Here is a 22,667-nt window from a genome sequence, read left to right as displayed (position 1 = left end):
TATATATATATGATGGAATATTATTCAGTCATAAAAAAGAATGAAATATTGCCATTTGTAATGACATGGAAGGAGCTAGAGAGTATAACGCTAAGTGAAATAAGTCAGTCAGAGAAAGACAAGTACCATACAATTTCACTTATATGTAGAATTTAAGAAACAAAACAAATGAGCAAGGGGAAGAAAAAGAGAGAGAAATAAGCCAAGAAACAGAGTCTTAATTATAGAGGACAATTTGATGGTCATCAGAGGGGAGAGGAGTGAGGGGATGGGTTAAAAAGGTGATGGGGATTAAGGAGGGCACTTGTCATGACGGGCACTGGGTGATGTATGGAATCGTTGAATCATTATATTGTACATCTGAAACTAATATAACACTGTATGTTAGCTATACCTAAAATAAAGTAAAATAAAATAAAATGAAATAAAATGAAAAATAATACCCTCTGAACTTCCAGAGAAAAAGGCCAAGTCACTTACAAAAAAGAAAACAAAGCACAACAATAGCAGAGTAACATTTTCAAGAATCTAAAGGACACAGTATGAGACAAAATTTTATCACCAGCAAAGTTTTAAACATTAGAAAAAGAACCTCAGGAAATACTGTACACATAAATGCTTCCTACAAATAGAGAATGAAAATTTTACAGCGTAAGGATGGAGAAGGATTTAGAGAAATTTTGGTAGTGAACATACTTAATTGATGATCTGGTACTAAATAAAGGTAGAATTAAGTATTACAGTTGTAAGAATAGCATGTAAATATTATTTTCTCTGATGAAGTAGAAATAACATAACTAAAAAATGCAAAGAGAAGAGAAGGATATAGAGTAATCTGATTCATTAACATATAGATGACAATTAAAATACTGTAAGCTGACACCATAGAAAAATCTAAGTAAGAAAAGAAGACGACTAAGGTGATCACATAAAGGTATCAGTATAAAGACAACTGGTGGAAGCAACAAAATGGGCACAAAATATAAAATAGTATGGCAGAGCTGCAGGATTTTCTTATATTAAGGATATTGGTTTATTTTGAATTCTATTGCAAATATCTTCTGTCAGTTTGTCATTTACCATTTCATTTTATTTTGATTGACATGACGAGGGTTTCTTTTTTATTTCTCTGTAATAATTATATCAATCATTTTATACCCTCTGGACTTGGGGACATTGAGAAAGACTTTTTCTACTCTGTAATTATATATATTTTAAATTTTTTCAATATTTTCTTCTAGTAGTTTTATAGTTTCATCATTGATTCATTTATTTTTACAGGAATGTTAAGAAAGAAAAATGTTTTTTTTTTCACTTTCCTTTTTTACAAACAACACTGAGTGAAAACTTTATCTTTTCTCCACTGACATGTGATGCCTCACTTATTATATGTCAAACTCCTGTATATTTTGGGAATTATTTCTTAGATATCCAACTGTTCAACTTACTTCTCTTGAAATTTATACACCAACACACTGTTTAGTATGATAAAATACCTGGTAAGGCAAATCTCTTGCCATTACTTATTTTTTAAATTAAGTATTTTATTTTAGTTCCAGCATAATTAACATAAAGTGTTATATTATCTTCTGGTGTACAATATAGTGATTCAACAATTCTATACATTACTCAGGGCTCATCATAAGTGTACTCTTTAATCCCCATCACCTGTTTCACTCATCCCCTGACCCATCTGCAAAACAACTTTTCACCATTCTTGTGTATTTATTTTTCCATGACTGGTGCTAATGGGGCATCTTCATGAATTGTCAATTTTGCTTCAAAATAAGTAATTTAATGTTTTACATTTGTGAAAAAACCCATAAAATTTGCATGTAAGATACTGTCCAGGCACTTACCACCAAATTCCCTGTCAATGTTTCCAGATGCTCCTCTGTTTTTAGGGTTAGTTTCATAAAAAGGTGGAAGGTGGTTAGGCTTTGCAGTCAGAGATTTGGATTTGTTCCATGCCTCAACTGCTTACCATTTTATAATCTTGAGCCTATTATTTCAATTGGTTGAATGTCAGTTTCTTCATTTGAAAAAAAAAAAAAGAGAGAGTAATAATGCCTGCTTTGTAAAGTTCCTGGAGCATTAGATAAATTTCATTTTGGGTAGCTTTGAAATATGCTTGACTCTTGGTGGGAACTCTCTGGAAATAATTTCAAATAGATAACATCCTCATCCATAGCTCCAATCTAGATTTCTCTCCTAACTACAGAATCACCATGACTTGAATCCTTTTGTCTGATAGCTTTCTATTCATCCTTTAAGAAAGCTAAACTATCACATCCTTTGGGAATAGTTTTTTCACTTCTCCATGTTTAGCACTTCTTTTCCTTTGTCACTCTGCCCACAAGTCTATAAATCGTGGTGTATTCTATTTATCTGATTGTTTGCCTCACCAAGGAAACTGTTAACTCCTACATGGCAAGTCACTTGTCATTGATCCTATTGTCTCAATTCTAGCACATTACTTCCCTCATAATTCATTCTCAAAAGTACCTGTTGGTTTAACATACATACACTTCCTACGGGGAAAAGGAGAGCACATAGGACATATTTATATTTGTAATTTTTCTTTGCTCTTTGCTTTATGAGAACAAAGTGGGGGAAAGGATGACACTGAATCATTTTCTAGAAATGGTTTTTTTATTGTCCCTTTAAACTGGATCGACTGGACACAGACGCCCGGCTCTACTTGGCAATAGGAAGTGCAGGCACCACAAAAGGAAGTACAGACCACTGAAAACCATACCTCCAAGGAGGCAGAAGGTGCAGCCTGAGGCAGCACGCAAGCGCACGGAACACTGTGTAGTTTGACCCCTCCACGCACACTTCCGGCCAAACCAAGGACGACGACGCAAGGCGCAGTGAGGCAAGGCCCAGCGCAGCGGCTGCAGCCTATACGGATACAGGTATTTTCGGAGACTTGCAAGAATTCTCTGTATTGCTTTCTTGCTGGCGGGTTTCTTGGTATCAGTTTTGAAGTTAAGCTGGTGGCTCCACTCCGCTGCGGACTTGCGGCATTTGCAAGACTCCGCGGTGACATGAAGGGCGGGGTTTTTACTCCACTCCGCTAGGCATTTGAATTTTCTCTTCTCTTTAGGGCCCCTTTTGTACCACGATGCAACAGGCTGTAGAACGAGCTTTGGACCGTGCGGACTACGTCATCGCAAGTGCCCAGCAGAGGCCTCCTAAAAGGAAACGCTCGTCGAGTGGGGAAGCATCTCTCTATGAAAAACTTTATGACATTTATGTGGAAGAATGTGGGAAAGAGCCCGAGGCTACGGAGGAACTAAGAAGCAACGTGAACTTGCTAGAGAAGCTTGTTAGGAGAGAGTCGCTGCCGTGTTTAGTGATCAACCTATACCCAGGAGAGGGGGGATATTCGCTGATGCTCGAGGGGAAACATGGAGAGTATTCGGAGACCATTCGGCTGCCTTATGAAGAAGGGGAATTGCTTGACTACCTGGATGCTGAAGAATTACCTCCTGCTCTGCTGGACCTCCTGGAAAAATCTCAGGTTAACTTCTTCCACTGTGGGTGTGTCATAGCACAGGTGCGGGACTACAGGCAGTGCAGTGGTGGGGAACCTCCCGGCTACCAGAGCAGGCATATTCTCCTGCGCCCAACGATGCAGACCTTAGCCTGCGACGTGCAGTCCATAACCAGCGATGGCCAGGAGTGGACCCAGGAAGACAAACTGCTGCTTGAGAGCCAACTGATCTTGGCTACCGCTGAACCCCTGTGTCTTGATCCTTCTATAGCAGTAGCCTGCACTGCAAACAGGCTGCTCTACGACAAGCAGAAGATGAACACTCGCCCGATGAAAAGGAGCCTCAAGAGGTATTCGGCACCCTTTCTGAATCCGCAGCAGGAGCTGTCTCACTGTCCACCTCCTCCTGAGCCAAGAGTATTGACTTCTTGCAAAAAAAGCAAAGAAAGTGAAGCAAGTGACAATTCTAACTTCATAATTTCTAATGCAGCAAATTATGTAGATATGTGGAAACAGAGACCCTGTGACTTGACCGTACCTTCTGAAGTGGATGTACAGCAATATGCTAACTGGGAGAACTTGGTCAAATATGATGACTCACAACCAAGAGTCTGGCCAGCCCATGAGGTAAAAGATGATTTTGTATTTGGATATGAAGATGTTGATGAGTCTCAGACAACAAAGCTGACCCTCAGGCGGTCGCTTAATGATCCACTTATCTCTGGAGAAAGAAGGCGACGCAAAAAAGTCAGATATGAGAGACAGATGTCTCCTCTCCACCCCTCCACAGATGACCATTCAAATAGTGTCCTGCCTGGGTCAAAGGCTGATGCTGGAATGGCAGTCACTCAGTCAGAGGTCTTGGTCCAGAAGAAGGCCAGATGTCCGGGCACCATGTCACACAGTTCCAGCGACTCAGCCAGCCTCAGCCAGCTTCCTCCGGAGAAAGAAACTGAACAGCCTAAGATTGAGTTGGTTCAGTCTTCAGTCCTCGTGAAGGGAGTCAGACATCCATCTCCAACCATCAAACCTTCCTCAAGCTCAGAAAAGACTTCATCAGGTAACAGTTTTACTCCATGGCAAAGAAGTAGCTTTCTTAAATCTCCATCTCCTGTTCTTGCTTCTAAGCCACCACATCTTTCTCAGAAACCCACTGTGGATGTGAATCCAACTAGCATATTTCCTGCAGCCACCATGTCCACCACCAGCTCATCACAAAGAATCCTGGCCACTCAGGTCACGGCCAACTCCCAGAAATCCTCTGTGGAAGTGAATCGAGTTAGCACACTTCCTGCAGGCACTGTGTCCACCACGAGTTCATCACGAAGAATCTTGCCCACCCCGGTCATGACCAACTCCCAGAAACCCTCTGCGGAAGTGATTCAACTTGGCACACTTCCTCCAGCTACTGTGTCCACCACAAGCTCATCACAAAGAACCCTGGCCACCCCGGTCATGGCCAACTCCCAGAAATCCTCTGCAGAAGTGATTCGACTTAGCATGCTTCCTCCAGCCACCCTGTCAACTACCAGCTCATCACAAAGAACCCTGGCCACCCAGGTCACAACCAACTCCCAGAAACCCTCTGCAGAAGTGATTCAAGTTAGCATGCTTCCTCCAATCCCTTTGTCCACTACCAGCTCCTTTCAAAGAACCCTAGCCACCCAGGTCATGGCCAAGTCCCAGAAACCCTCTGTGGAAATGAATTGGGCTAGCATCCTTCCTGCAGCCACTGTGTCCACTACCAACTCATTACAAAGAACCGTGGCTACCCCTGTCATGACCAACTCCCAGCAATCCTGTGCGGAAGTGATTCAATTTAGCATACTTCCTCCAGCTGCTTTGTCCACTACCAGATCATCACAAAGAACTCCAGCCACCCAGGTCACAGCCAAATCCCAGAAATCCTCTGTGGAAGTGAATTGGGCTACCATCCTTCCTGCAGCCACTGTGTCCACTACCAACTCATTACAAAGAACTCTGGCTACCCCAGTCATGACCAACTCCCAGAAACCCTCTATGGAAGTGATTCAAGTTAAAATACTTCCTCCAGCTGCTTTGTCCACTACCAGATCATCACAAAGAACTCCAGCCACCCAGGTCACAGCCAAATCCCAGAAATCCTCTGTGGAAGTGAATCGGGCTAGCATCCTTCCTGCAGCCACTGTGCCCACTACCAACTCATTACAAAGAACTCTGGCTACCCCAGTCATGACCAACTCCCAGAAACCCTCTATGGAAGTGATTCAAGTTAAAATACTTCCTCCAGCTGCTTTGTCCACTACCAGATCATCACAAAGAACTCCAGCCACCCAGGTCACAGCCAAATCCCAGAAATCCTCTGTGGAAGTGAATCGGGCTAGCATCCTTCCTGCAGCCACTGTGCCCACTACCAACTCATTACAAAGAACTCTGGCTACCCCAGTCATGACCAACTCCCAGAAACCCTCTATGGAAGTGATTCAAGTTAAAATACTTCCTCCAGCTGCTTTGTCCACTACCAGATCATCACAAAGAACTCCAGCCACCCAGGTCACAGCCAAATCCCAGAAATCCTCTGTGGAAGTGAATCGGGCTACCATCCTTCCTGCAGCCACTGTGTCCACTACCAACTCATTACAAAGAACTCTGGCTACCCCAGTCATGGCCAACTCCCAGAAATCCTCTGCAGAAGTGGTTCAGGTTAGCATGCTTCCTCCAGCCACCCTGTCAACTACCAGCTCATCACAAATAACCCTGGCCACCCCAGTCATGTCCAACTCCCAGAAATCCTCTGCAGAAGTGGTTCAGGTTAGCATGCTTCCTCCAGCCACCCTGTCAACTACCAGCTCATCACAAAGAACCCTGGCCACCCCAGTCATGGCCAACTCCCAGAAATCCTCTGCAGAAGTGATTCAGGTGCATGCTTCCTCCAGCCACCCTGTCAACTACCAGCTCATCACAAAGAACCCTGGCCACCCCAGTCATGGCCAACTCCCAGAAACCCTCCGCAGAAGTGATTCGAGTTAGCATGCTTCCTCCAATCACTTTGTCCATTACCAACCCATTACAAAGAACCTTGGCCACCCAGGTCATGGCCCCTTCCCAGAAATCCTCTGTAGAAGTGAATCGAGTTAACATGCTTCCTGTAGCCTCCCTCAATACCACCAGCTCATCACAGAGAAGCCTGACCACCCCAGTCATGGCCAGTTCTGCTGGCCACAACAGCATCAAAGTGGTGGGCCCTGGTTGTGGAGCCCAGGCGTTGGGGAGAGGCTCCAGTCTCAGGAAGGGCTCTACCTCTGGGACCACAGCTCCTATGGGAATTAAGCCCAGCAACCTGTCCTCAGTAGCTCCGCCACCAAATGCAGTGCCTATTGCACCGCAGACTCCTCAAACAGAAGTTCAATTTATTTTACAAAATGCCTCCAGTATCAGTCCAGTAACTCTACTGGAGCTTCCACAAGGTTCGCTCCTTTTGAACACCCAGCAGCAACCTCAGCAGCAGTGGCTCTATCAGTTGACTCCACAACCACAACTCCAACAACCAACAACTACAAGTCAACAGCCCCCAACTACTGGTCCTCAGGAGCCAGTGCCACTGGGTTCAAGTGCACAAGGTTCAACCAATCAAAGAATAGCCTCATCTGCTCAGCAAACCATTGTCCTTAACCTCCCTGGAGCAGAAAGTTTTCTGCAGCCTCAGGCAGTGGTGTTGGCTCCACATGCCTCTACAGAGAGCCAGATAAGACCCCAGCAGAGCCATCCTGGGCACCCACTGCAGCCAGCTTGGGCCTTGCAGCTACAGGCCCAGCAGCAGATACAACAGCTGAGAATCTTGCAGGGCCCCGTGACTGTGACGACAGTAGCCGCCCAGACAACTCGACCACCTCCACTTAGTGAGCGGAGAGCAAACCGTTCAAAAGGTAAAACGAAGAGAAGCACATCAACTACTCGAAAATCCTAGGTCTTGCGTTACTTCCCTTTTTAAAAAAAGACAAAAACATTGAAGCAGAGGGTTTCTGAGTATCTACTTCCTCTTTGTCTTTAATGTCTCAGTATTTTACATTGCTAGGTATACAAACCATACAGAAGCACAACCCGGTAATTTTTATATATAAAAACAGGGAAATGTTTTAATGAAAAAAAAAAAAGAAAGAATGGACTTTGGTGTTAGCTACCATCAGGTCAATATCCCAGCTCTGCAATTTACTAGCTGTAAGCCTATTTCCTAACTTCACTGAGTCTCCATTTCCTTACCTGTAAAATATGGATAGGAATATTCACTTCTTAAGTTTATTGTCGAGGTTAATGTAAGATATATTAAATATTGAAATTTAAATTTGAATTAATTTTAATTAATATAAATACTAAATATTTGAAAGAAATAAACATAAGTATTTAAGCTTAAAAATAAAACTACAGTAATAATATTAGTGCAAATAATATTTTTGTTATATTACATAAAAACCAACCTTGGAATCTACAGCAAATAAGCCACAGGAACTTAATTATTCAAAAAAAGCCATACTAGACTTTTAAATGTATGTATATACACATACACACACAGACATCTTTTAGGCTTTCAAATTACAGAGACATAGGTACAGCTATAGACATATAGATACAGATACAGAGATTTTAATCCTCTATTAAATAAACAGTAGCCCTTTTACTCTACCTTGATGCCCCACATGGTGAATTCTCTCTCCGTCTGATAAAACTGGATGCATTAAGCACTTGTAATTCGTTCGTCAGTAATTGAGGGATGATTTGGATATATGACTCAATATCATTTGCCAGACAATATTCTTCAAATGCATTATTCATGTGGTGCTTATTATTTTGCAAACATTTCATAATATACAAATGCACCTGCTGTCTGCCTCTTGCTCCTCTATTCTGTCTCAATTATTTTGTCCCCACCAGACAAGATAATAATCACAAGAGAGAAAAGGTTAAAGTTTCTTGACTTATAATGGTCAAGTAAATGAAAAATGATAAGTTTAGATGAACTGATGGAACAAATGCCAACAGGGAATTACAGGGAAAATAATAAATAATTGTGATATGAAGATATCTTTAAAGGTAGCTGCTAATTAAAAACGATTACTGCAGCTCCTAAACAATATATTTTACAATATCATTGTATGGTAAGAAACTATAGGACTACATTAAAACCCCTTCCCCCTCAATTTACGTAAATTCATAAATGTGCATAATACTTTTAAAATACTTATATGTAGGGGCACCTGAGTGGCTCGGTCAGTTTAGCGTCTGACTCTTGCTTACAGCTCAGATCATGATCTCAGGGTCCTGAGACTGAGCCCGGCCTTGGGCTTTGCACTCAGCAGGGAGTTGCTTCTCTCCCTTTACTTCTGCCTCTCCCTCAAATACATAAATCTTTAAAAAATAAATATAATAAAATACTTATATGTAACTGTAAAGATTTATATCACTCAAAATGTCACCTTCCTGAGTTTTTGGAATTGAAGTTTGCTTGAAAAGAATGAGCTATTGAAAACATCATAAAATATATTTGTTCAATAGTTCTTTTTGTTAAAAGACTTTATCATAATATTTGCTATTTCAGACATCTACTTGGATGATTGGTAAGCATGTTTCATTTTACATGTCCAAGTATGATGGCATTCATCATTTATTTCTCTGAGCCTGCCAGTGCCTTTACTGTTTGGTGTTAGAATAATTCACAAAGTAACTGAATTAATTCCCAAGGAGTTTTAAATACTTAACAAAACAAAATCTATCTGCATACCCTCATCCCTAACGACTTCTACTCCAACTTGTGGGTTTTGAGGGATTCTTAGAGAAATTCTCAGACTTCCTTCTTTTCTTTAAATTTTATTTTATCTCAATTCAATTAATTAACATATATTACTAGTTTCAGAAGTAGAGTCACACTTCTTAACAGCTGAACAACCAACCACCCAATGTAAGGTAACAGTATGAAAAAATGGGTGGCAGAATGAGTCCGGACATTAGCAAACAGATTTCTGATAAAACATTTTCATCTGTGACATTTTATCATGTGTCATGGTGCATTCCCAAATACCCTTCCCTGCATGTGCATACACTGTGGCGTCAAATTCAAACTATTTTGTTTGGCTATACAAGCCTGGGTTTGGCCTGTCTCTCTTCCCCATTTCCTACCATTTCCCCATTCACAGTTGTGACTTTGGCAGTACTTAAACTACTGGTGCTCCAGATGGGTTGGGTTGTTCCTCGCTTTCATGTGTTGGTGGAGACCCTTAACCAGGAACTCCTTTCTATTCTGTGCTCGTAGTACAATGCTTAGCCTCAGTACCATCGCTCTGGAATCTGAGTCTATTTCTGTGTCATTCCTTATTACAGCGCCCTTCAAACTATTTCACAAGATTATTTGTGGATCAAATAGAGTAGTAAATATAAAGAAAAATAAGAATTGAAAATGTACATTGATATAAGTATCCTTTTCAGATTTTGGGGTTTTTTTTTCTTCCCGAGACTGTATAACTTTGCATGAATTTTATAACATTAGCATTTTTATTTAATTGGTTAAAATTTGCTCTATATAATCATAAATATATGTAATATATACTTATATTCTCTATATTGAATGTCAAATTGTCTTTTTAAAACATTGAGAGTACTAAATGGGAACTATTACTGTAAAAAATTGGATACATATAATAATAGTACTTTTATCAGTATTTAAATGTAATTTCTCTTTAAGCGGAAGTTAAAATCATACTTATATGTAAGAAACAAGAAAATTAAATACAGCTTTTTTGATTCTCTTGGCTTTAAACCAAAAAAATATTCCTAAAGTTATGATCCACTCATAGGTCATTCTGATGAACTATAACAGAAAACTTTCCTTTTACAAAATTAAATTTTAAGGCCAAACTGACACTCTCCTTTTTATTTAAACTTACCCCATTTCTTGTGCATTTGTATTTCTTAAAGGTTTTGAATTCTGGCCATAAACTTATCTTTCAAATAAAACAGTGTTTTCCTGTCTCTGTTTAGCTGTTATTATAGCATGTTATAGTAGACTTATGGAGTTTTATTAGATTGGGGTGCTATGTTTGGGATGACAGGAATTAAAAGCAGATGTGGTAGAAAATAGGGAATTACTGTTCAATGAGAAATTTTTCAGCTTTACAAGATGAAAATGTTCTACAGATTTGATACACAACAGTGTGAATATACCTAATACTACTGAAAATGGGTAAGGTGGTAAATTGCATGTTGAGTTTTCAACCACAATTAATTTTTTTTTCTTTTTTTGGTTCAATAATAATTTTTATTATGTTACTCACCATACAGTACATCCTTAGTTTTTGATGTAAAGTTAGATGATTCATTAGTTGCGTATAACACCCAGTGCTGGGAGTGAGGTGGGGGATTGGGATAGGCCAGTGATGGGTATTAAAGAGGGCGCACGTTGCATGAACCACAATTAAAATTTTAAAACAATAACAACCAAATAGACATGGCGTAGAAAATACTTCATTTTTAGGGGCCTTAGGAAAGCCTCACCTAGGCACTCATAGCACAGTGGTTAAGAGCGCAACCCTTGGGGGGCGCCTGGGTGGCACAGCGGTTAAGCGTCTGCCTTCGGCTCAGGGCATGATCTCGGCGTTATGGGATCGAGCCCCATGTCAGGCTCCTCTGCTATGAGCCTGCTTCTTCCTCTCCCACTCCCCAGCTTGTGTTCCCTCTCTCGCTGGCTGTCTCTATCTCTGTCAAATAAATAATAAAATCTTAAAAAAAAAAAAAAGCAACCCTTGGGAGCCTCACTGTCTAATACAAAACCTGGCTCTGCCACTTGATAGTTGTAGGGCTGTGGGTAAGTCACTTCACCTCTCTGTGCCTCAGTTTCTTCATCTGCAAAAAGGAGATAGTGAATGGGAACTTCTTTTACACAGTTGTGATAAGGATTAAAGGTAGTATTTGTAAGCTGCTTAGATATTCCATAAAATAAATTCTCCAGAATAACTGAAATGTAGGAGTTATTCTCACCAAATTTAAAGGAAATGTTCTAACAATATAGGCAATCTGGTAAACATGAAATAACTCTGGTAACGGACACCTGGAAGTGGTGCTCATTCTCTAATGCAAATAAATGAGCATGCATTATCGTTGATTTATAAAATGATGTGAGATCAGTTTTCTGTTGTTGTGGACACAGAAAACAAATGGTAGTTTCTAATCTAAGCCCCAAATCAAACATCCCAAGGGAAACCCCTGATTTACAAAAGAAGTTGCCTTACACATGTCCCACTCCACACAGCCTGGTGGCTGAAGGACTTTACGTGTTTAATGACTGATGATTCCTGGAGGCAAAGAGGGAGAAGACCAATCAAAACCAGCAGTGTCCAACCATTCACCTAAAATGCATAACAGTGAGTAGGAGGTAGTCGCCCTACCTTGCATTCATTCAGTCATTTATTCACACACATTTATTGAGCACCTATTACAGGACAGACTATGTCAAAGCCCTTAAGACACAAAAGTAATTGAAACATAATGTCTTTCAAAAGCTTACAGTCTAGTACATTAAGAACAAATAAATATTGAATATCTGATCGGTGTAGTTAAGATGGTGGAGGAGTGGGGGACCCCTTTTTCAGCCGGTCCCCTGAGTCGAGCTGGATAGGTGCCAGACCAGCCTGAACATCCACGGAATCAGCCTGAGACGCAGGAAGATACATCTGGATCTCTACAAATGAACATCTCCAGTGCTGAGTATTGAGGTACGAAACGGGGAGCGGTGAAACCGCGCACAGATATCGTAAGATAAACGGAAGGGGGAGGGAGCTGCCGCGTTAGGGCGCCGGGAAGCGGTAGCCACCTGCTGGGGGAGTGGGCGGACTCGCGGACCGGGGCCTGCGCGACAGCAGACTGAGACTGTGAGCCGGGAGTGCGTGCCACCAGGAATCTCGGAACTCCGGAATCCCGTGTGCTCACTGGGTCCAGACTGAGACCTGAAGCTCTGGGAGTGTGCGGGGGGCGACTGGCAGCTGGCAGCATTAGAAACACAAAGGACAGAGACGCGCCGGCCCTGGAAGTGAGGGCTGGGACGCCGGGTGTGGGGCGCACATCCCAGGACGCTGCAGGGTCGAGCAGCAACAACAGTAACAGAGTTAAAGTGGCCAGAACATCAGTGGAGAACGGGCCACGATCCCTCCGTTCTGTTATATGTGTATATTTTAGTGTTTATATATATATATTAATGTATATATTTTATATGTGTATATATTTTAGTGATAGACACACACACGCACAGACATATGTAAGTAAATCCAGGTTAAAACATCAGTGTCATCTCATTTTAAAAGCACTTTTTATATCCATACCACTTCAATGAAGTTACCTCCAAATTCCTTCCTAGATCTTTTACAACTTACTATTAAATTGGAAGAATACTGCCAGGCAAAAGGACTCTACCCTAAATATAAGTTGTTTACCATTCTACATTGTGAACAATGTCCTAAATGGAAATATAGGAGACAACCTGTTAAATATGACCAATTTGGGATCTAAAAGATCATGCAGTTTAATGGTCAACTGTAATAAGGCAAAATGTAACATCAATGAGGAGAAGAGCCTCCATTTGGTTACACAGCCAGCTGCAAAAGATGAACAGCTGCCACCACAGCGGCAGCATGTGACTATGAGCCATCTGGGGGATGCATCCAAACTGATTTTAGCTTAAAAAAAAATCAATATTTAGACCAAGAGAGGGGCTAGTCTTATTCTTCTCCATGTGTTAAACCAAAGGAGAGAGATGTGACTGGAAGCTATGTCAAAAGAATCACTGTGAGAACGAGAGATATTTAGCCTGTAAAAGAATATAGGAGCATAAGAAGTGGGAGACGTGACAGAGGAAGACGTGCGTCCCTAGGGCATCTGTCCATAGGGAGACTCTAATGATTTACTGTTAGGGGGGCTTTAAATTCAATTTTGCATGTTAGATTTATTGAGTTTAGAACCCCTTCAAATTTTGTTTTCTGTGTCTTTATTTGTAGCTGGGAAACTCTAGCAAGGATCTGAGCCAAAGAAGGCATAAAGATATTACATTGCTTCTGAGCTCCATTTACACTCCCAGCATTACTGGAAGAGTAGGCTAAACAGGGACATTGTAACTTTCTTAAAATATCAGAAGAGCTTTTGTAAGAATGAAGAACTGCAATTGCTCTAGGGTAGGGTCCCAAGATACAGAACTTGGCTCAAAAGGAAGGAACTCTTGTGAGCTCAGAAGAAAGAAGAAATTTCTAACTGAATGATGCAAACAGAAATGCCTACCTCAGGATGTCATGTACTTGAAGTTCAAATATAGGTTAGATAACCATGTGGCCAATAGGGAAAGAGCACATAAAATGAGTTCACAAAACTAAACGAGCTAAAAAATCTTCTCCTCCATCCTATGATTGTTTTAGACTAAAACTCCCAAACCTCTTTCACTTTCTTTTACCCTTCCTGGATCTTTCAGTCTCATTTTCAAGTACTGGTTTGAAACAATTGTCCTCAAAATTCTTCTAGTATCTTAAATCCATTTAGTTAAAGACCAGAATATATCATCTGCCCAATTTCCTGTTTCTATTCTGATACCACATTATCTTAGTCATCCAAGCAGGAAACCAGCCATTATGGGCCCCTCCCTCTCCTCCTTAATCAGTTGCTAAATCATGTGGATTCTGTTTTACAAAATGTTTCTCATACCCCTCTCTTCCTTTCCAGTTCTTTCCCACTTTCCTAGTCCAAACCTTCAATATTTCTCACATAGGCCATTTGGTAATGAGCTGTTAACTATTACCCCTCCCTCTGATCTCACCTCCATTGTATTTATCTAATAGATGACAGCCAAATCAATTTTTCTCAAAAGTAGGCTGGATGACACATCTCCCTCTTCAAAATTCATTACCTCCTACAGAATTAAGTACAACCCCCTCACAATGGGATGTGATCTGAAAGCTACACTGAACTTTTCCTTTCTCTCTCTTACTGTGATCATAGGTGCAACAGCCTCCATTTCTGCCAAAGCTTTTGAATTTACATCCTCGGATTTTCAACTTATCTTAGGTGACATTAAGCCCATGCCTGGAGTGCCTCTGATTTTCACCTTTGTAGTCAAAACTCATTTCAACCCTTACCTACTCTAAGACATTTTTCACGTGTGATTCCAGTCATTTTTAATCCTTCAGAGACCTTTATTTGTATTTTCTTTAGGCCACAATGTAGTCCACTTTGTATTCTAAGTACGTGCATACTCAGAAGAATTCACCCTATTATACTTCAAAAGCCTAGAGCAAGAGTCACTGATACTCTGTAACATCTGGCACAGGGTAAGTGTTCAAAAAATAAACAAGGGACCAATTAGTACTGCCGATTTTCAGTAGATACATTTCATTCTTTAAGTTGGTAGTCTCATAAAAATATGTCAAGTGTATAGTCCATACACAATCATCACCACCACTGGACAAACCTGCCAAGGTGCATTTCTTCCTGATAGTGAACAGTGAAGGTTTAATACATCCCAAGAAAAAGTACAAATCAATTCTCTGCTTAAAACTCCCTTCCTTGTGGGCATTATATTTTCGGCTTTACTTAACAAGTAAAATATATAGATACACATATCTTACAATGCTCAGGCACTGTTATAACTGCTTTACAAAATATAACTCATCTGATTTATCATGCAGTTTGATATGTAAACTCCTTCAATTCAGGGAAAATGCTCAAAGTATCTTTTATGATGCCTGCTTAGCCACATACCCTTTTAAGAGACACTTCTCCCTTTTAAGCACAAACATAAGCCATATACTCTTTTAAGCACAAACTTAACCTCAGGTGAAGGCAATGAAGCATACTCCCAGCTCCTACCACTCCCCTCACCCACGCAAACCTCTACAATGAGGACGAGTTGGAATAGTGATGAGCAAGAGGGCAGAATACCAAGTCCCCAAAGATGTCCACATCCTAATCTCCAGAATTTGTGAGTAAATTACCTTACTTGGCAAAAGAGACATTGCTAATGGGATGAAATTAAGGCTCAAGAGATGAGATTAGCTGGGATTATTCATGTGGGCCCAACCCAATCACAAGGGACCTTATGAGGAAAAGAGGTAGGCATTACTTTAATACTGACCACACCTATGTAAAGATCTTGACCCATGTTCGAAAAAAGAGAAAAAATGGGTCTATTCTTATTCTTTGGAGGTTTACTTATTTATTTTATTTGAGTATAATTGACACACAATGTTACATTAGTTTCAGGCGCAAAACATAGCGGATGCTACATCCCTTTGTTATGCTGTGCTCACCGCAAGTGTAGCTCTCATCTGCCACCATACAGTGCTACTGCAATATCACTGACTATTCCCTATGTTGTACCTCTTATTCCCATGACATATTCCACAGTTGGAAGCCTGTACTCTCTCACTCATCTTCACCCATTTGCCCATCCCCCACACCCCTCCCTTCTGGCAATTATCGGTTTGTTCTGTCTTTATAGGTCTGATTCTGCTTTTTGTTTGTTTACTCTTTTGTTTTTTCGGATTCCACATATGAGAGAAATCATATGTTATTTGTCTTCCTTACTTATTTTACTTAGCATAATACCGTGTAGGTCCATTCCTACTTTTAAAATTCACATCAAGAACTGAGATGGCCTTAATAAACAAGAAGGAATATATTTTGGTGCTAACCCAAAGAGCCAGAAAGTAGCATTCCTATTTTAGAGGAAATATTAAAAAGCACAGGGAAAAGAAATAGAAAACTCTTGCTAACTGCCCAAGTAACTGAGTTAATATTTCATTGTTGTTTGATTTGTAATATGACTTAATAATTCAAAGAAACTGTCATGCATTATGCATGTATACACACACATACATGTTTGTATATACACCAATTTCTATCATATACCATTCACAAAATAAATCCTAGATTGATGATACATAAAAATGCTTCTTTAAAAAAGCCATAAATGTACCTAACTACAGATTGTAACATTTGGGTCAGGAAGGCTGGAAGGCTTTCTAAATAACACCCCCCAATGGGGGGGGGCATGAAAAACCAGAATGAAACATTAAACATAAAATTTAAAAATGTTTTAACAACCTAAGCAAAGTAAAAACAAAACACTCTAAGAAAATATCTGCAATGTATAAAATCTTTAAAAGAATTAAAAAGAACAATTTATAAAATATTATCTATGAGTCAATGAGAAAATAAAACAATATAAAAATAGTCAAAGGTGACAAATAGGGGTCTCAAAAAGGAGAAAGGAAAAATAGCCAGTATGTCTGTGAAAACCTAAATTCACTACAAATGAGAGAAACACATATTAAAATGATACATTGATAGCATTTTCTCTTTTCATTGCTTCTAAAAGATAGGGGGCCTATGAATTCTTACACCCTGCTGGTGGGAAAGTAAATTTGTACTGACATTTGGAGGGCAATTTCACAGTACCTATTAAAATTAATGATGCCCGTACCCTATGACTATCAGTTCCACTTCTTAGTATGTATCCCAAAGAAATACTTGCTTATGTGTACAGTGAGGCATAATCATGGATTAGAAGTGAAGCATTGTTTGCAATGGTGTGACATTTGGACAATCCTAAACATCCACCTATAGGGAAACAGCTTAATAAAGTTTTTATATCTTTTAATTGTGAAACATTCTTCATCAGTTAAAAAGAATGAGTTGAACCTGACATGGGGAAACCTCCCAGATACATGAAAATAATCTGTCAAACAATTCATACAATTTCAGTAAAAAAATATCTGATTGCTTGTACTCTGGTCTTAAAATACAGTTAGCCTTGGGGAAGTTAGAGAGTAGAGATGAGTAGTGGCCAAGAAAAACTACAGTGTCCATGTGCATTTTATATAAAAAAATACAACAATAGATTTATTTGTCTAATTTAAAATATATGAAGATTATAAATACTGCAAGAAAATGAAAGTGAAGCAAGGCCGATGTCTATGTAAACTAAGGAGCTAGATGAGTAAATAGATGAATGAGGCTTTTCAAATTTGCCTTTTCTGTGAACATAAATATATTTCATGTTTATGATGATACAATTTAATTCCATAGATGAAAATATGGACTTGAGGATGGCAAAAAAAGCCCCTAAAATGAATAATTAATTTTATTATTATTTTTTTAATTTTGAAGACATATGATCTTTTATTTCTACTCATTTTTACTCATTTCCATTGAATTACTTTTCTGGTTGAAATGAAATGATCATGTCAACTGCAAAAGATTAAGTGAAATCCCAGATCAGTGAAACTTTTTGAGCAGATTTACAGCTTGCATTTGGGAACAATGGAAAGCAATACATGTTACTGAATAATGAAAACATGGGCATAAAAATGGAGTATTTTCATATGCATGGCAAAGCTTTGAAAATATCTCCATGCAAAGTGTGCTAATAAATGTCAATTTTCATTCTGTACTTGGCATCCTGTTCATTTGCATTAACGTACTTTTGAAGTATCCTTAATACAGAATTTTCTCCCTTGTTCTCCTACCTACACACCTACACCTGTGTGTGTGTGTGTTTCTAAATGTGGGGCAAGAATGAAAGCTTAATTTAAAAAAAAAGTTTTTCACTGATGTTTGTTGAGAAAGTTTGGCTCTTAAATGAATATTATACACACACACAGATGCACATACATAGATGGATGCTCTGATGGAAAACAATACAAATCAATCAATCTTTTCTCACAGAATATCACAAGGATGCCTAGTACCTGAGGGAGTGTTTTCGTCACCTGAAATTCATCATAGTATGCTTTTCGCCATCTCGCTATCAGATAATAAAATTAGACATTTACTAAAATCAATGAGGTATTTTATTTCTTCAGTTTCTACTATGTGTTTGGTTTTATGGAATAATAGTAAGCGTAAGTGTAGCAGGTAGTCCCAGTTTTAGAGGGGTTCTTTGGGAGTCAAAGAAAATATTCATCTTAACCCCAAGAAAAGGAAGATGCATGGGCTAAAACATCTGTACCATTTCTGTGCCCCAATCCTATTTATTCATGAGCCATTTGGTCTCCCCAATGGTAGTTTAGTTTCTCCCTGACAGACTGATTGGGAAAAAATATGGAAAATAAACAGAAGAAAGCAAAAAATTACATGAAATCCCACCATAGAAGAAAGCCGCTATTAATAATATGGGTATTTTCTGTATTTTTCCAGCGAGTTTGTTTTTTCTTTCATCATCCAGAAAAAGTTAAAGCTATTTTAATTTTTGTAAATTTTTGTAAAAGCTATTTATTTATTTATTTATTTATTTATTTATTTTATTTATGAGAGAGAGAGAGAGAGAGAGAGAGAGCCTGAGCCCATATACCCCAAGGGCAAAGGGAGAGAGAATCTTAAGTATGCTGAACATGGAGCCCAATACTCACGACCTGAGCTGAAACCAAGGGTCGGATACTCAACTGACTGCGCCACCCAGATGCCCCAAAGCTATTTTCATTTTAATTGACAAATGCAGGGGGAGAAATGAACAAGTATGTTGTTTTGATTACCTAAGTAGTTAACACTTGTCGGGAGACAGTTTAGGAATTGTCATCTCCATCACTCACTGATAAGAAAGACCTCCAGAGGTAATGATGCTGAGCTGTCTAAGGGACCTTTTCCCAGTATTCATCCATTTGCAAATCTTTTCCACAAAAAAAATTGGTTTCATTCTCTGTTAACATTGGGACCGATGACCAGTTACTGTGCCCTATTATCCTGCTTCTTTGATATTGTATAGTCCACTTGCTTTGTGCTTCTTTTAATGGTGTTTACTTGAACTTAAAGAGAAATGTATTATTACCATTATCATTTTAAGCTGCATGTTAGCATAATTAGACAATTCAGTTGATACTAACTTACATTTTAAGTCATGTTTACATTTTAAAAACTGATATATAATTAGAAAATACACTAAGTTACTCTTCATGTTGTGATGTACGTCTGCCTTTTTAAAAAAAAAATATCTTTCTCTGCTAACGTCTGTCCTTTGTTGTGACCAAGGTAAAGCTGCCGAAATGCATCACTAATAGCCAGATGCAAGGGTATTTGTTGAATGATTCATCCTCAAAAAAACTCACACTCTTGGGGTGCCTGGGTAGCTCAGTCAGTGAAGTGACTGCCTTCAGCTCAGGTCATGATCCTGGAGTCCCAGGATCGAGCCCCATATCGAGCACCTCATGGGGCTCCCTGCTCATTGGGGAGTCTGCTTCTCCCTCTCCCTCTGCCCCTGCTCCTTCTCTCTCTCTCACTTGTTCACTCTCTCTCTCAAATAAATAAAATCTTTTAAAAAGCTCACACTCTTGACCTTTCCCTTCTAATCACACCTATCTTCGTTTTATTCTGTGGTCTTACTACTGCACGGAATTAAAATTGGGGAAAATGTGACACATTTATTTTCTGTTCAGATATGCACTTGTTTATTTGTTTACTGTTTCCCGCACTAGAAACTAAGATAAATGGAGGCAAAAGCCATATTTTTAAATTCACAATTTAATCTCTGATGCCTATCAGAGTCCAGAAACACAGTAGGTTCTCAATAAATGCATCTGAAAGAATGACTTATTTTGTTCCTCAGGTTTAAGCTCCTATCACTTCCCTGTGTCAAAAAAGTTTACCCTAAAGCAACCATCAAAAAAAAAATCAGAGCAATTATGGTGCATCAGTACACATTTTTCCATTTCCTTTTACAACTTTTTGATGTTATTTTCACCCCTAACATTGTTCTCACTGTTCTCACAATTTTCATTTGAATATTAGCATGCTCCATGTTCCAGTTCTTATTCATATAACTGAAAGTTTTCTTCCTATCAAAATAACATTTTCCCCTTTGCCTCAACTCAGCTTTTCTTCTCAAAACCACCACTGGATTTTTACTGTCTTTCAGATTCCATTGTTTCATCTTTGCCTTCAACTGTAGTCATCATTATTCCAAGCTCTCTTCACAGTTCTAACATTCAATCATTAGCTTGATTATACTCAAGCATATATCCTATTTTGTCTCCCACACATTCTATGCTTTTTATACATTAAATAAGTGTGCTAGGTAGTTTTCTATGTTTGTACCAATTCACCATATATTTTTTACAAAAGATCAACAGATTATATACTCCATAAATAATAGCACTTCCTTCTCTCCTAGTGGATGTGAGCACATACAAAGAGCCTCCTCGCCTTCTAGTCAGGGCTACAGAGGTGCCACTGACATCTGGAGTCTAGTTCCTGAAAGTGGGGGGCCACATATGAATTCTCTATTAGTGTACTGATACCTAAGTCACCTCCATTTTCAGACATAACTTTCTAGCCATTTTCTGTCTGTCATATTAGGTGAAGAGAAACAGTCCTAAGCTAAGGATGACTGTGAAAACAATGATATAAGTAGACATTCTCTTACATTCTCTTATAGGTTAAGTTCAGAATTACAATAAACTCATTGCTCAGGAAATTTCTCTACTTTTAACTGGATCTCTAATGCACAGTAGGATATGTATTGTAATGCCAATATTTTTAAGTATATTAGATGCTCACTTCTTTTTCCTGTAAAGAACCCCTGAGTACAGATTACTGATCTACTATGGCAGCTGCATGGTGTCCTCAGGGACATCAGCTCCTTCCTGCTTTCTATTCTATTATCTTTGTGTTATGTTCCTTAGATCTAGAGCTCTCACTGTAGTGGCTCTGTTTCAGGAAGGAAGAAGGGAAAGGGCAAATTGCCAAAAGGGTGCTTGCCAGCTGAACCAGATCCCTGTAGGGAAATTTCCTGGAAACCCTATCCAGGAATTCCTAGACTTCAGTGGCTAGACCAGTGCCACATAACCACACCTAGGAACAAGGAAGGGAGGAAAATGTAGTTGTCTTTTAATCTGGGTGCATTTCTATCCTGATTAAAAGTAGGTTTGTGCCATAAAAAGGATACAGTAGCTAACTGAACATAATAAAAATAAAAGGAAGGTAGTACTGATAAATGCTAAAATGTGGATGAACCTCAAAAACATTATGGTAAGGGAAAGAAGCTAGACACAAAGTCACATATTGTATTAATCCATTTATATTAAATATCAAGAAGTAGTAAATCTAGAGAGACAGAGTCCAGATTGGTAGTTGTCAGGAGCTGGGGAGAAGGGAATTAGGACATTTTCTTTTGGAAATGTTTGAAAATGTTTTGGAACTAGACAGAGGTGGTGGTTGCAAACATTGTGAACGTCCTAAATGACACTGAATTTTTCACTTTAAAACAGTGAATTTTATGTTATATGAATTTCAGAAGTTTACCTCAAATAAATAAAATAATAAAATAAAATAAAATAAAATAAAATAAAATAAATAAAGTAGGTTCCTGTTGGCAAGGAAGAAGGGAAAGAATAATGGATAGGCAACTAGTAGTCTTTGCCACTGCAACCATATTTTCAGTTGGTAACTATCTATTTAGCACCTAATATGTGACAGTGGGCAAAGCTACAGTGTTGAAAGTGATGGACACGTTCCTGATCCTATAATGGGCTCAGAAAGATCTAATGAGAAAAACATTAAGAAATTCCAGTTGAGGATATTTTACAAAATACCTTATCAGTACTACTCAAAAATGTCAAAGTCATTGTCAAAAACAAGGAAAATATAATAAGCTGTCACAATCAAGAAGAGCCTGAGACACGATGATTAAATGTAATGTGGTATCCCAATTTGGATCTTTGAACAGTAAAAGGATATTAGGGAAAAAATGAGGAAATCTAAGTAAAGTATTGACTTTAGTAGTAGTAGTAATAGTAATAGTAGTAGTAATAGATCAGTGTTGGCTTAATGTAAAAAATTTACCATGGCAATGTAAGTAGCTAAAAAATCGGGAAGACTGGATGTAAGGTACACAGGAACTCTCTGAATTAACTTTTATAATAATTCTTCATATCTGAAACAGCTATAAAAATAAAAAGTTTATTTTTATAAAGAGGGTATGTATGATATTTCTCCAAATTTTGCACCTCATTTGCACTCTTGAATTTCCTTTTCTGAATCCTGAAGTACTTTTGTCAAAGGGTAAGTTATAACTTAATAGTGTTGTGCAGTGACACAGTCTGAATCACTGTTGTACACCTGAAACTAGTGTATCATTTTGTGTCAACTATACTCAAATTTTAAAAAGGGTAAGTTA

At 38.9% G+C, this 22,667-nt stretch overlaps 2 protein-coding genes across 3 annotated transcripts in view; one reads left to right on the top strand and one right to left on the bottom strand.

Moving 5' to 3' along the window:
• Positions 1-22,667, bottom strand: part of IL1RAPL1 (interleukin 1 receptor accessory protein like 1) — a 1,333,324-nt gene that overhangs the window by 577,271 nt on the left and 733,386 nt on the right. The window lies entirely within an intron of this gene.
• On the top strand, positions 3,128-7,445 carry LOC105236647 (transcription factor SPT20 homolog). The gene is made up of 2 exons (XM_034649874.1): positions 3,128-4,654; positions 6,588-7,445. Exons 1-2 carry the CDS (start codon positions 3,128-3,130, stop codon positions 7,443-7,445), a joined length of 2,385 nt encoding a protein of 794 aa, XP_034505765.1.

This window comes from Ailuropoda melanoleuca, chromosome X, assembly GCF_002007445.2.
Source record: "Ailuropoda melanoleuca isolate Jingjing chromosome X, ASM200744v2, whole genome shotgun sequence".
Lineage (NCBI taxonomy): Eukaryota > Metazoa > Chordata > Mammalia > Carnivora > Ursidae > Ailuropoda > Ailuropoda melanoleuca.
The sequence above is the reverse complement of the archived record's forward strand: the minus strand, read 5'-3'. Positions and strand labels throughout refer to the sequence as shown.